Here is a 15,636-nt window from a genome sequence, read left to right as displayed (position 1 = left end):
GGAGGCGGGACGCCGCCACCGCCGACTGAGGAAGGGCTGAGGGATGAGTCAGGAGACGGCTGGACGCTGAGGCAACAAACCAATCAGGAGGCAGCAGGATGCTGAGGTTTGGACCAATCAGGAGGCAGCGGGACATTGAGGCAACGACCAATCAGGAGGCAGCGGGACGCTGAGGTTTGGACCAATCAGGAGGCGGCTGGACATTGAGGCAATGACCAATCAGGAGGCAGCGGGACGCTGAGGTTTGGACCAATCAGGAGGCAGCGGGACGCTGAGGTTTGGACCAATCAGGAGGCGGCTGGACATTGAGGCAATGACCAATCAGGAGGCGGCTGGACACTGAGGTTTGGACCAATCAGGAGGCAGCGGGACGCTGAGGTTTGGACCAATCAGGAGGCGGCTGGACGCTGAGGTTTGGACCAATCAGGATGTTTGGACCTGACGCTTCAGTGGGTTACTTTCCAGGACTGCTACAACCTTTGACCTCAGACGTCCAACATCTTTACAGCCGTTCAGAATTCCCAGCATTCCAAACTGCATGACCTGATTGAGATCCGGAAGCCTCTGGTTGCTACGGCATTGTCTAGTTCATCATCCCAGTTCATTTATCTGGTCCAGTTCAGTCCAATCATTCTGTATCGTCTCGTTTCTTTGCTCTAATTTAATCCAGTTGATTTTGATAGTCATCATTGATCTGATAGTTGTTGGTTAATCCCAACATTTTCTTTATAATCCAGTTTAATCCAGTTGATCCAGTAGTAGAACACTCAGACCAACCCAGTGATGTTCTCCAGTTTAATCTGATTTATATCCGTTTGGTAAAAATGTATTAAAATTAAAACAGTTTAATTCATTAGAGTTACAATGAATTCATTTTAACAGGAATATTTGATCTGACATTTTATTTCTGGATTTTATGACACTGACAAATTTAAATAAAACATGGACTTCATTTTACAGACTGGAGGAAATAAAACTAAAGAAGTATTTTATTTTATAAAACTTTTGGTTCTGTTCACAGAAAATGAAGAAACATTTTAAGAAACGGCGTTTAAAGCTGCAAAACTTTAACTAGATTCAAACTTTTCACTTATTTTCCTGCCTTATGAGTTTGAATTTTTAACTCACTAATAAACATTTATGTGGATTAATAGTCATAAAAATCTGATTTCATAACAAAACCTGATCAGTCTGCTCTGCTTTCTCACTGTAAAAACACTAAATCCTACCGAGTCTTTTACAGTGCAAATATCAAGTACGCTTCAAATAAGACATAACTATCTGCTTATTTAAGTCAGTAATTCTTCAGTATTGATGAAATAATTTAATTTATTTAATTTATCCATATTTTCAGTAAAAACTAGAAACAGAAACTTTTTTAGTGTTTCTGCTTTGAGTCACTGAAGGAGCTGTGAACTCTGGAGGTTTAATAAAAAAAAACTTTTTATTTTCCAGAAACTCATCTGTGGCCTCAAAATGTTTTGACTAGACCAGAAATCTTTCTCCAGCGATAAAAAACTTCAACAATATTCCTCCTGGAACTGGAACCAGTTGGCAGAAATTAAACTGTTCAATTCTCTGAAAATGCAGAAATGTGGTTTTATGATATTTGTAAAAAATTGTCAGTTTGTGCTTCAACATCTGTCCAACAGTGATTAACAGAGGAGCGTTATCAGCTGGTTCTGGTTTTCAGAACCAGGGCCACCAGCTGTAGAAACATGGAGCAAATTACCACAAAAAACTCTGACATTTTCTACAAAACAACTTGGAAACTTTAGAATTTGAAAAGTTGAAAATTGGTAAGAAAAATTTGGGCAGTTTGAGATTAATCTCAGAATTTTTCAAGAAAAAACTTGTAAATTTCTGAGATTGAAAAGTCAAAACTTAGCAAGAAAAACTCACATTTTGAAATTAGTCTCAGTAGTTGGACATTTCTGAGTTTAAAAAGTTTAGAATTTGAAAGAAAAATTGAAAAAGTTTAAGATTAATCTGATGTTTTATAAAAAGAGAAAAAGGACATTTCTGAGCTTTAAAAGTCAAACATTTTCTAGAAAATACTTGGAAATTTCTGAGTTCGATAAGTTTAAAATTTGTGAGAAATTTTTTGGAATAATCTCAGAATTTTTCCAAAAATACTGGATATTTCTATGCTTGAAAATTTTCTCCAGAATTTTCTGCAAAAAAACCCCCTGAAGTTTCATGAATTTCAAAACTGGAAAATTATCCGTTTTTTAAACTTGGATATTTCCAAGTTTTTTCTAGCTAATGATTAATGTGAACATTTCTGATATTTTTTGGCAGAATTTGGCTCTTTCTTTCCGGTCTGCTCCTCCGTCAGACGGAGCGTTTCTCCGGTTCCCCTGTGCAGCTTGTAGTTTTCCTCCTCTCCGTTTCTCGTGTCCAGGCGTCAGGTACCACCTCGTTAGACGCGCGGCTCATGATTCACTGCCTCTCCCGGCAGCGCTCCGCCTCTGCTGCCGCCGGTCGTAAATCAGCAGAGAGCACATCGAGTCCCGCTCAGAGCGGCGCGCCAGGCCCCGCGGCGGCCATCATTAACATTCCTGCGCTCTGCTGTGTACCTGCCGCCGTCGAGCAGCAGGACCAAACAGCTCGCGTGTCGCCTGACGTCACCACAGAGCCGCACGGCTGCACTTCCACCAGCAACCACCAGGTGGTGCAACCAAGAAAACGCATGATGTCAAATGTGCGGCTCTTTAAACGACTGAAACTGACAGAAGAAACATGGAGGAAGGAGCAGATCCTCTCTTCTTCTGCCCTCGGCGTGTTTTCATTTCTGACCTCATGTTCTGGTTGTGAATCAACGTAGCGTGTTAGCATAGCTAACGTTTAAGCTAGCAGTGCTAACCACGGTACATTAGCATAAATAACTTCAGTTAAACAATTAAAATTGTAACTTTGATGTCTTCTTCCTCGCGGAGCGGCCGTCCAGCTCATGTTCTCATGCTGCCATTGTGTTTTTACTGAAGACTCAGTTTCACACACTCCGTCTGAATGTTTATATCTGATCATATCTGATCATATTTCACTCCACATAGTTAAAATATACATCACATTCTCAGACGTTTGCTCTCTGTTCTTGTTTTTGGGTAGAAATGTTGCATTTGTCTCTCAAATAGTGATTTAAATAAAAATCATCACTTTAATATCTGACCAGAACCAATAATCCTGATTATACTTCCAGTACAAAATGAGTTTCTGAAACACGACAACACTTTGCTACAAGTAATAAGAAATTTATTTTCCAACAATTACAAAGAACCAGATGTCTGGATGCTGATATGTTACATGATCTGTACAGGAGTCGATGGCGTGTGCTTCAGGCTAAACAACTCAAGCTAACAAAAACCAAACTAGGAATATTTAAGTACTCTGATGAAAAAATAGGACATATTTAATGTCTAAGTAAAAAATAGAAAAGAGTTTGATCTATGGACTGATTGAACCCTGAACAGTGTTTAGGCCTCTTAACAAAAACATGACAGCCTCTTTGGTTCCACAGTTACATCTGAACACTTTGCTCCTATAAAAATAGCTTTTTCATCGAACCCCGGCAGCGTCTGTCTGCTCAGTGCAAATACTAACAACAAGTGGCTCTGAGGGAGAGGCCGACTAAAGTGGCGGGCGAGGCGGGCGTCGGCCCGGACGGATGATAAGCAGGAAGTGGAGCTCAGGTGTTCCTGAGCGAGGAAGTAACAGGGCGCTCAAACTGTGTCGTAAAGTGTGTTAGTGTGCTGCGGCGGCGCTCCGCAGGGACGCAGCTTTAAAACCACTCCGTCACATCTGGGTCGACGTTAGCCCCAGGTTTTCATCTTCAGATGCTGCCTCCATGTTGCCAGTAGAACTGTATTTATAGCTGGGTCAGTGTTTGAAACGCCTCCATGTGCCGCTGCTGTGATGGCGGTCCAGTAGAGCCGAAACACGAGCTGGCAGGCCGGAGGACAACCTGGTTTCACCCCAAAATAAACCCTGAGAATCCCTTTGGAGTTCCTCAGGGCCTGATTTTAACCCTCCTTTTGATTTGCTTCATATCGGCTCTTTTTCTACTAATATAGCACAAAAATCCCAACGACAGCAAAATCTTATGTTACGACTTTTTCCAGTGACTGAATCTGTACGTTTAATGTCAGAAAATAACTTTTTCACATATTTTATTCTTTTTCTGAACTGGTTAGCTTCCAGTTTAGCAGAGTTTGAGTTAACTGGTGAAACTTTATAAAAGTAAAAGTCATTTGTACATCGTATCAGGATTTAGATAAACGAATTTGTTGGTTTAAAGTTTGATTTACATTTGTTTCTGGCACCACTAGCTATAGAAAGTTAGCTGCACTAACCATAAACAGTAGTTAAGCTAATACTAAAGCACTACACCAACATGGTATTTACCTGAAGCTAATGCTAAAGCGCTAACTTCAGTTATATCTGCCTTTAAAAGATTAAAACCTTTAAGCACCAATTTAATTTTAATCAACATGTTAAGTTTCTGCCCTTAGATATCAATGTTTACATCTTGTTTTGACTTCAGTTATTGGAAGGAAAAAGAAATTTAAGAGGAAATGTTGATTTCTGGGTAAACAGACTTTAAAATTAGAGCATGAATATAAACCTCAATACTTTAAGCATTATTAATAATCAAAAAACAAATCTTAAAAGCAACCAATTAAATTAGCACTTTAAAATTTATCCAGAAAAATTAATTTAGGGGAAGCTAAGAGCACTAAATGTTTTCAAAGCTAGCAGAAGCGCTAAGCTACCAGTTAGCTGCGCCTTTAGCAGGATGTGGCCACCACTGTCGGTGTGTGAGCGACCAGATGTCCTCCAGCCTGAACCGCCCGCGTTTCATGTATCAGTGGGACGTTTGGAGCTGTTGGGCTATGGGTACCTTCTACATTTTGCATAGCTAATGCGGCACTTTCAAAGGGCTGGCCGGTGATGAAGCGCCACTCCAGGCTCATTAAAGGCAAATCAATCTGCAGGAGTTTAAAAATGTGTGCGTTGGGGGGTGCAGAGCTGCATTGAACTGAATATGGCAACGTCTAATGAGGCTCAGAGTTCCCTCGGCTCTAAGTGCTGGAGATGAAGCGTGAAACAGCAAAGTTTGGCCTCAGCCGTCTGGTTTGTGTTGCTAAGTGCAAAGAAAAGATGATTTTTACAGGTTCTGAGTGTCTTTAACTTCCACAGAGTCGTTTCCTCCAAGAACACCTGACTCAAAGCCAGCAGCAAGGAACTCTAGATGTTCAGTCACATGTCAATGCCAACAGGTCGATTGACACCAATGTTGATGGGACTTGAAGGCTTCAGGCAACTTTTAGCTGCTTACAAGCCTCTGGATTGTCAAATATTAGCAGTTAATGGTTGAAGCATTGGCTGGGTGTACCGTCTGACTCCTGTTGGTCTTTGGAGGATGATTCTGTGGGTCGGTGCCCAGATGTCCAGTTCCTAGTTGAATAACTTAAGGCCAGAAGTGCTGTCGGTTGGCAGTCGTACCTTCAGTGCTTTCATGTAAAAACAAACATTTGACTTGAATAAGGCTCAAATAACTGGATTATACTGCTGTAAGAGAGAAACCAGGGCATCCTCACAGTCTTGGAGATTTCTACTGAGGAGCTGATTGTTTGCCGAGTCGATCAGATTTGGAAGATTGGACAGAATATATAGCAACAGACATAAATATATGTACAAGGTTTTGTGCAGGCATACATGCGAGTTTGTGGATTTGTGTGGATGAGGACGTTCATAAATATTCTGTTTTATATTTATTTTTGCGGTAAAGTCGTTAGTCTGCCGCATTGTGGCGTTAAATAAACAGGAAGTAGAGTCAGGCGCAGCCGCATTCGTCCACGATCATGTTGGGAACGTCCCGCTTCACGATGTTGTACTCGTCGTCGAAGTAGAGCATGGACATGGTGCTGAGCTTGGTGGGGATGCAGCAGGAGTTCATGGAACCGGGGCTCATGCCCCTCATGCGGTACTGGTTCACCACGGCCGTGTGGAAAGACGAGGCCGAGCCGGGGACGCCCGCCATGTAGGCGGGGCAGTTCCCCTCGCAGTAGTTCCCAAAGTACCCCGATGGCGCGATGATCCAGTCGTTCCAGCCGATGAGCCGGAAGTCGATGTAGAACTGCTGGCGGCAGCACAGGCTGCTGCTGCCGTCGCACTCCAGGCCGCGCTTCCGGATGCGGTGCTTCCCGTCAGCCTGCCGCGCCCGCACCACCAGGAAGGGCCGGTGGGCTTCGTCCTTCGGGTTCATCAGCACCGGCGCCACGCCCTCCACCTCGCAGCCTTCGCAGCGGACGTCCAGGTTCTGCCGCCGGTCGCCGCTCCGCTCGAACACCAGCCGCACGGCGTCCGTCAGCGAAAAGGTGTGCCAGCCGCTGCGCCTCAGCTCCACCCGCTTCTCCACCAGGTTCCACCGGCTGCCCAGGCCCGGTTCCTGGTAGTACACCTTCACCGTCACCTTCCGCTTCCCGCGCACCTCGGCTCCGGCTGCCGGCGGCAGCAGCTTGAAGTACAGCCAGAGGGTGGCCTGGGTCACCTGGAGGTTCTGGTTCCCCTCATTGGAGATCAGGAAGAACAGGCTGGACTTGGAGGTGACCAGGTCATCTGAGGAGAACAAGAACAACACGGGTTAGAACCGAGGAGAGAAACAAGAACAACACGGGTCAGAACCGAGGAGAGAAACGAGAACAACACGGGTCAGAACCGAGGAGAGAAACAAGAACAACACGGGTCAGAACCAAAGAGAGAAACAAGAACACGGAACTGGTGATAGATGAAACATGGCGATTACTGACGGCTGTACTGATTGATGCATGATGGGAAACTAAAGGCTTTACTGGATCCCAGCATCAGACCAGTGGTGGGAACTGATGGCTACAAAGCTAGCTGCACTCTGAAACAATAGACAGAACAGTTAGTCTAATGCTAAAGCGCTATACCAACATAGTGTTTAATGGAAGCTAACGCTAAAGCGCTGTACCAAGATGCTGTTTAGCTGAAGTTAATGCTAAGTTGTTACACCAACACAATGTTTAGCTAAAGCTAATGCTAAAGCACTATACCAACACGGTGTTTAGCTGAAGCTAAAGTGCTAACTACGATTCAGACTATCTCTGCCCCTAACAGACAGCAACCCTGAGCACCAGTTTAATATTTTGATATAATTTCCATGTTCTGTGCTGAGATATTTATTTATGTTTATATTTTGTTTTCTTCTGTTTTATTTTGTTCCTGTATGTTTCTTGAGTTTAAAAGACGATAAACGGCTTGCTACTTGGAGAATCCTGAATGTCAATAAGAGATTTACTAAACAGCCAGTTTGGTTTTCTCTGGTAAAACTTCAGGTTTAGTTTGGATTCAGCTGATCCTGAATAGGGTGGGACATGGTGGTGGAAGCATTATGCTGTGGGGACATGAAACCTTCTGACAGAACAACCCTACAGATATAGAACAGCTTAGACCCCATTAAAATCAGCTGGTTTACACTGTAAAAACACTAAATCTAACCAAGTGTTTTTGTCCGTTTCTACTGCAAATAGTTTGTTTTATTTCAGGAGGAAAAACTTAAAACTTTTACAGCAAAATACAGCAGCTTGATTTAACTCTAATGACTTAATAACGATAAAGTTTTAGTTCCACTGGAAGATTATTTCACTCATGGAAAAATGTTAAAGTCATAATAATAACCTGGGAGGAGAATTCAAACTTCAAAATCCATATTAAGGAATTATTTAGTTAAAACAAGCAGCTACATCTTGCTGAAAAGTTCCTTATTTAAAGTGCACTAAGATATTTTCAGTAGAAATCAAAATACTTGTTAATATTTTTACAGTGCATATCTCTGCCTGAGGAGGTCAAAGGTCATGTAGGGTCGACGTTTCACAGTGAAACCTCAGAAAAACGTCATCTGATCCTCCCTGCCAAACTCTGTAAACCAAACATTGATTGATTGATTGATTCATTGACTGATTCCCTAACCTGGACCAGAACCGCTCCATCTGCAGCAGAACCGGGCCGAACCTCCTCAGGTTGACAACCTTCCAGAACGTCTTACTGTCTCAGCAACATGTTGCTGCAGCAACATGGGCCGTTGGGGCCAAAAGTGGCACGTTGAAGAACCTCTGAGGGCCACAACGTTAATATTTTAGATAATAATTCTAAAATCTATTTTATTTCTTTTATTTTTACTGGATAAATAAATAACTCAACTAAAAACACAATTTTGAAAAAAATCATTTTGTTTATAACTACAAAACTTTTTTTTATTATTTTTACTGGCAAAATAAACGAACTGAAAAATATTAGTTTTGTTTTTGATTAAAACTGCAAAAACTTTTATTTTATATATTTACCTGCTAAATTCACAATGAATTCAAAATCCAGCTAAAAAGTTTTAGTATTTTTATTTTTTTCATTTTTACCTTATGAATGCAGAACAAACTCAAAACATAAATTTTACTATTTTTTATAATTGCAAACTTTTATTCGTTTTAATCTGCTAAATAAACAATTTACTCTCAACTTAAAACATTTTTTGTATTTTTCATTTTAGTTGTAATTAAATAAAAACTGTTTATTTTTACACAATTAACTCAAAACTCAATTATGAAGAAACTTTTTACTATTTTTCTATTTAAATATAATTGCAAAAACATGTGTTTTACTTTTACCTTTAAATAAATAAATCAAGTAGAAACATCTTTTTAGTATTTTTTTTCTGCTAAATAAGAAATAAACTCGATTCACAATGTTTTAATGAAATAATAAATCAGATTTCTGTAGATGTTTAATTTAGTTTAAATAAAGGATTTTACAGATTTAACTTATTAAAAAAAACAAATCATATTGTACATTTCAAATTTTCTAGATGTTTTATTTTTGACTTTTCAGAGCAGGTTGTAGCTGAAGTTGATGAAGTCTTAAGCTTTAGTAAAAACTTCTGGATGTTTTTGGTCTTTATTTATTACATCATATTTAAACTTTGTTTTGCATTTTCCATGTTCAGATTTTAATTTTATCATTTTTAACATCCTGGCATCAGTCAAAACATCAAATTTAGTCTTTTCTTGAACTGTAATAATGGGCCATCCAAAATCATTCTGAGAGCCACAAATGGCCCCCGAGCCACAGTTTGGACCCTTTACAGGAGGCTAGAAATGTTTCCTTTGGTCCTTTAACAGATTTATGACTTTAAAAAACTTTATATTTTAAAAATAATCAGATTAAATCCAGTGATTACCATCTAAAACTAACATTCAAAAGGTCAAATATCAGAAAATGATGGACTGATGTCCAGCAGTTCAATGTGTAGATTGTTTTAAAAATTTTATTTCTGTAACTTTCAAACCTGAATCTGCTGAAGATGAAACCAGAAGAAATTTCTGACAAACCCAGAAGTTTCTCCAACTGACGTCTCCATGGCAACGGACCGGAAGTTATGTTTTCCTGTCAACTTCATTCAGGAATTTCAGGAGAAAAACTTATGGAAGCGGATTGAGCAGCAACCCCTCAGCATGATGCTGCCGCTCTGACCCTCAGCATGATGCTGCCGCTCTGACCCTCAGCATGACGCTGCCACCGCCATGATGCTGCCCCTGCCGTCCTGCTGACCTTTCTCTGCGAAGCTGATGATCTCGGAGCTCTCCTCCAGCACCTCGTTGCTCATCGGGTGTCCGTCCAGGCTCGGGATCTCCACCCGGCCGTCCTCGCGCAGCTTGCCCGCGTGCAGTTTGCGCAGCGCCGTCACCATGGCAGCCCGCGGCACCGGGTGCGTGATGTTGGGCCGCTCCCGCAGCTGCAGCCGGCTCAGGATGTGCCTCTTCACCGCCTCCAGGAAGTCCCCGTCCACGCGGCCGGGCTCCGGCTCCTCCAGCCGGGCGGAGGCGGCGCAGGACGCGCAGGACTCGGGGTGCGCCCCGGCCCCAGTCGCCGCCTCGGCGTCGGGCGCGGCGGCTCCGCGGGCGGAGAGAAGGACGCACGCCGCGAGCAGAGCCAGTCGGAGGAGACAGCGCGTCATTTTGTGAGTTAGTGGAACCGGAAAGAGTCCTCAGCTTCAGTTACATCCTCCACGATCCTCCGAAGCCGGACGGAAACTGGAGCCGCTCTGCGTCTGGCTCTGGACTCAGCCCGAACCCGCCTCCAGCTGGTTCCTGTCAGGGAGCGGAGCTGCGTCCCGCCGCAGCATCCTTCCAGTCCACAACCAGAACCAGAACCGGGGAGCCGCCTCTAGCGGGGGAGCTGCGGTCTGCCGCTGAGGAGAGGAGCACCAACGGGAGCAGCTGGAACAGCGGGGAGCAGCGCGCACAGGAGCGTTTCCATCCTGGCGTGCGTAAAACTGGAGAGTCCACGAGCCACAAACTTTTATATACAGCAGGGAGGGCGGGGGGGAGGACCGGTGGGGGGCGGGGCCAATCAGGAGGGAGAGAGAGAAAGAGAGGGAGAGAAAGAGGTAGAGAGAGCGCCTCTGGTTTCAGAGCGGCGGATCAAAGTTTTCAGGTTCGAACCACAAACTGCCCGGATGTTGATGGTGGCAGCATCATGCTGGGAGTTACATTTACAAACCACGTGGTTTAACAACATTAATTACAAAAATATCTCGAAAGTGCGGAGTAGATTTGTTCTTTTTCTACACCCCTTGGACTTTGACTAAGCCCCTCTGTGATAGAGTTCAGAGGGACGAGGACTGATTGTTAGTCTGGACCGTCCCACTGCATGATGCTGCCATCACCGTGTCTAGTGGTCGTTAACCTTCAGCTTCAGACTAAAGTGACTAAAATCATTAAAATGGTTTTAATTCTTCTTTAAAATGAGATGGGCGCTCTGATTGGCTGCTGACCAGCCGAGCCAGTCCAGGCCCGGTTCTACAGCTGGTTCTGCAGTAGAAGCAGAAACCCAACCTGGTTCTGCTGGGTCAAAATATCCAAACGAGCCGGCAGCTTCAGCCAATGGGAGCCCAGGACTCAGCCCGATATTTGGTAGTAAAACCTGTCAACCAAATGAAGCCGCGTTGACCTCTGACCTCCCACATGCTGCTGCTACAACAGAGAGCCGCATGCAAACGCTTCTAGGGTTATCGGCGCTTCAGCCGGAGCCAGTGGGCATGCGCAGCAGCAACTGAACAAGTGGAGGAAAGTGAGTTTATTGAAGCTGCGCTCAGAATCCACAGGGAAGGAAATGGCGCCATCCTCGGTCCGTCACCCGGAATTGCAGACCGGAATCTGGGAATATCAGCTGGATCCATTATTAACTTTTGGTTCAGTAATAATAATAAAAAGGTAAAAAAAATAAAAAATAAAATATATATATATATATATATATATATATATATATATACATCTGAATGTATTTCATTAAAGAATCCTAGTTTAACTGTGCATGCTTAAATCCAACCACTACCCTTCACGATTCCACAAGAGATTATCCTGTTAGATAGCGGACGGATGGATTTTATTTCTGTTCCAGTTTACTTTAAAATTAAAATTTATAAAATATAACGAAAGGTTTTAGGATTTTATGTAGCTCAATATATCTCATTTAATTTTATTTGACCAAGTAATTCAATTTAGGTTTTTCTGTGAAATTTTTATGTTTTTATTTTCATTTAATTTTTGTATTACGTTATTTTATTGCTTTTGTTGCTTTTAAGGGTTTTTTTATTTAACATAATCATGTTAATTTAACTTAATTTAATTTCAAATTCATTTTACTTCATATGTACGTTTTGTATTTTCTTTCTTTTTTGAAAATTCATTCATGCTTTTTAAAATATAAGCAGAATAAAATTTGAAGTTCATATTTCATTTATCTGAATTAATACGTTTTTATTAAATACATTTTTGCTTTACTTTATTGCATTTGAATTTACTTTTCGTATGTTTATTGTATTTTATTATGATTTTTTTCGTAGTTTTATGTGGTATAAATAACTTCAACAAAAGGGAACTCCGTGACATCACTTCCTGTTAATGTTATCTGTACCTATCAGAGAAAAGACAGAAAGTAAGATGTCTCACTACACTTTTAATTCTGTTGTAAGTCATGTAACTAAGTTGCCTCTGCGTTCTTTCGTGTCTTTGTGGTTTAAGCAACAATAAGAATAATATTTGTTTAACTCGAGTCTATTAGACTTTTTGTTTGTTCCTATAGTAACCAGAGGCGGTCAGAATCCCTGTCTCAGACAGGTTCTTGGTCCGAGGACTCATCTTCGCGGATATAGACGATCCGTGTAGGTCCGGGTAAAGGTGGGGCGCTCAGTCTGATGATCAACTTGTAAAAGTTTTCTGAGACGGATTTCTGGGAGGACGGCGGGGAAACACGGCAGCGGGTGAGTCACCGGAGTTTCTCCGGGTTCTTTCGGTCACTGTTGGGCTCTCGGTACTGCAGAAAGAACCGTTTAACGGTCTATTTTAACTCAAGTACCCTGAGCAGAGAAGCGTTATCTGTTGCTGCCTAACTGGCTAGCAAACTCAACGTTCAGAGTGACGGGGGAAGCAGCCAATAGGAGCCTCCGGAGGGGAGTTCTGCTGGTAGCCTGAGCCAATCAGAGGCGCCGTTGCCTTTGAAGGCGGGAATGTGCAGCAGAATGTTTAGAAACTGGTTTCCAGCTGCTGGCTCAGAGGAAGCTGAATGTCGACGCCGACAGTTCCTGATTCTGATCACTGGACGTTCCGGGTCACAGCTGAGCCGGTTCTGGTTGGACTGGTTCTGGTCAGGCTGGTTTGGGTCGCCCCTCACTGACACCACTGATAAGGTCAAGTGGCTCATTCCACAGCAGCTCTGGGGCCCAGGCTGAGACTGGATCTGAACCACGGCTCCAGAACCTCGACTGGGACTGGGAAGCACGTTTCTACTGCAGGAAGTCCAGCCAGGAGCAGGTAACTGTTGGCCAGGTTCTGTCAGGACACCGGGGGGGAAGTAAAGTGGGGCTGATTTTTCAGAATCAGTCTGGATCAGAACCACGGCTCCAGAACTAGTGGAACTGGTTCTGATGACACCAGAACAGAGAAACTTGGTGCCCAGCGCTCTGACTGGAGGCAGTACCCGATGAACTTTGACCTGGGAGGTTTTGATGGACCTCTTCCTGTTCCAGGTTCCAGTAGAACGTCCTCGACCCGGCCCGGTGCTGTTGGTGTCTGACTGCTTGTGTTTCTGTGCAGGAAGTGTCGTTTGGTTTGAGCCAATCAGCTTCCAGAGAAGCTGAGTCCTGGTTTGGTGTCAGGACCGGTTCTGATTCCGTCCCAACTGGACCGACCGGACCGGAACCATGTCCTCCGGTAAGAATAAGGGTCAGAACTCGCTGACCCTCCACAAGGTCATCATGGTGGGCAGCGGTGGTGTGGGGAAGTCGGCGCTCACACTGCAGTTCATGTACGACGAGGTGAGCCTCTCACTACATTTCCCATAATGCCTCTGGCTTCTGTGAGCCAACTGTCCGCTCTGTCGCAGTTCGTGGAGGACTATGAGCCCACCAAGGCAGACAGCTACAGGAAGAAGGTGGTTCTGGACGGGGAGGAGGTTCAGATCGACATCCTGGACACGGCGGGGCAGGAGGATTACGCCGCCATCAGGGACAACTACTTCCGCTGCGGCGAGGGCTTCCTGCTCGTCTTCTCCATCACTGAGCAGGAGTCCTTCACCGCCATAACCGAGTTCAGGTCTGACCCGTCACTGTGGTAACGCAGGGGTATGGGTCTGGTACCAGAGCCAAAGCGGATAGGAGCGTCTCACTCGGCTCCGTTTAACCCCGACAGATCGATTCTAATTGTTTGTTTTGTCTAAAGATGAAATGGCAAATTTCCGGCTAACTGAGTTTGATATGAATTTACGATAAAACTTTAATCACATCGGCCTTAAACTGAACCCGAAAGTCCAGTTTTCATATCCAGGACGGAACAACCTGAAACTCTCTGACAGGTTGCCATGTCTGTCTTCTCTCTACTGGTTCTACGGAACACTCATTCTGCCGAGATTCTCAGTAAAAATCAAAACAATAAATGACTGGATAAAGTGATTCACGTGACAAATACTTAATCTAAAAACCAAAATATAAAGTCTTCCCCAACTCGGAGCTTAATGTTGACCAATAGGAGAGAAGCTGACTCTGAAGTCCCGCCAACTTTACCTCCTGCAACAAGTCAGGAGAAAGAAATGAGGAAACAAAGAAATATGTATGGACAAAGTTCAGTGTGATTAACATAATGACTACATGGAGAATATGAAATCAATATTAAATATAAAGAAATCTAATGAAGCCACGTTATGATAATGTGATAAATTAAAACTGTTGAAAATAATTAATTCACAATGGATAATTAATGAAATTTGAAAAGTTTTAATTATTTGATTTTATTATTTATGAAGCCATTTATTCATTTTTATTTTTATTGTTAGTTTTGGCAGGATGTGTCCTCCATACGTTTCCCCTTCAGACTGCCTCCAGCCGCTTTAGTCATCGCTAACGTTTGGCTAGCGCTCCCTCCAGCTGATTTACTGTTAATGATTTAATCAGCTAACCGTTAAAAACCGACAGCGGCTGTTCTGTTTGGTTCATAACTTCCTCATTATGCATCGTCATCATGACTTCAAAATCTGATTTTAAACATATTAACAGGGACAAATTTACACCATAATCCTCCTTTTGATGATAAAATATCTAACATTTCATATTGATCTCCTCAGCTCTTTCAGCTGCTCCAGTCTTTTTCTGGTCAAACTGTTTCATTTCCAGATTAACGATCAAAACAGATTAATAAATTTAACTGGTAGCCAATCAGAAGCAGCGCTGTGCTCTGACAGAAACCAGTTTCTTCTCCCTGTTTGCGGGCTTTAACTAGACCGTGTGTCCATGCTGGTTGCAGGGAGCAGATCGTCCGGGTGAAGGAGGAGGAGGCGATCCCGCTGCTGGTGGTCGGGAACAAGTCGGACCTGGAGGACCGGCGCCAGGTGAGCGTGGACGACGCCACAGCCAAGGCGTCCGGCTGGGGCGTCCCGTACGTGGAGACGTCGGCCAAGACCAGAGCCAACGTGGACAAGGTGAGCGCTGTGGTGGAGGACGACCTCTGACCTTTGTCCCTCCACCTGCCTGACCTTTGCCCTCCCCCTGCAGGTGTTCTTCGACCTCATGAGGGAAGTCCGTAAGAAGAAAATGGCGGAGAGCAAAGAGAACGGGCCGAGCGGCGGCAGGAAGAAGCGCCGCTGCTGCGTTCTCTAGGTGGAACTGAGCGCGCTCAGACCGCAGCGCTCGGCTCTTATTTATCTCTGCTCACATTCCTGAGGCTCTGAAACACTCGTCTGCACCCTGGGTGGCCTCTGACCCCATCTCCAATCAAGCTTCGTGTTAAACTCTGTAATCATGCCACAGAACCAGACTCTAAGGGAACTCGGCTTCAAGCTTCTCTGGGAAATAGGAATATTATTATTGTTATTATTGTTATTCTGCACCAACACTCATTATTGTTTATATCTGATTAAATCAAGTTCTGTTAGAAAAATGCTTTTCTCTTTAATTTCACTTCAAAAACAGAATATTTACACTGTAAAATACTAAAAATAAATGTTAATATTCAGCAAGAGAAGATGTACATATTTAATCTAAAGAATAAAGAAATTTGAAATATAAAA

General features: G+C 43.4%; 2 protein-coding genes across 3 annotated transcripts; one reads left to right on the top strand and one right to left on the bottom strand.

The window, feature by feature from the left end:
* Positions 1–3,233: 3,233 nt before the first annotated feature.
* Positions 3,234–10,334, bottom strand: LOC106924467 (inhibin subunit beta B). Its single transcript, XM_014998178.2, has 2 exons — positions 9,628–10,334; positions 3,234–6,621 (listed from the first exon to the last, which is right to left on the bottom strand). The coding sequence occupies exons 1-2, from the start codon at positions 10,031–10,033 to the stop codon at positions 5,837–5,839; spliced, it is 1,191 nt and encodes a 396-aa protein (XP_014853664.2). The 5' UTR covers positions 10,034–10,334; the 3' UTR covers positions 3,234–5,836.
* A 1,852-nt stretch (positions 10,335–12,186) lies between these two features.
* On the top strand, positions 12,187–15,506 carry LOC106924464 (ras-related protein O-RAL-like). Of its 2 annotated transcripts, none has more exons than XM_014998175.2 (5): positions 12,187–12,340; positions 13,173–13,393; positions 13,462–13,670; positions 14,874–15,048; positions 15,122–15,506. In XM_014998175.2, the coding sequence occupies exons 2-5, from the start codon at positions 13,280–13,282 to the stop codon at positions 15,224–15,226; spliced, it is 603 nt and encodes a 200-aa protein (XP_014853661.1). In that variant the 5' UTR covers positions 12,187–12,340; positions 13,173–13,279; the 3' UTR covers positions 15,227–15,506. The 2 variants fall into 2 exon arrangements, with proteins under 2 accessions (XP_014853661.1, XP_014853662.1); XM_014998176.2 differs by lacking the exon at positions 12,187–12,340 and adding an exon at positions 12,632–12,890.
* Positions 15,507–15,636: the final 130 nt, after the last annotated feature.

This window comes from Poecilia mexicana, unplaced genomic scaffold, assembly GCF_051168715.1.
Source record: "Poecilia mexicana isolate PSO_F unplaced genomic scaffold, ASM5116871v1 scaffold_2, whole genome shotgun sequence".
In the NCBI taxonomy this organism is placed as follows: Eukaryota; Metazoa; Chordata; class Actinopteri; order Cyprinodontiformes; family Poeciliidae; genus Poecilia; species Poecilia mexicana.
Note: the sequence above shows the minus strand (reverse complement) of the source record. Positions and strands in the feature narration are given on the sequence as shown.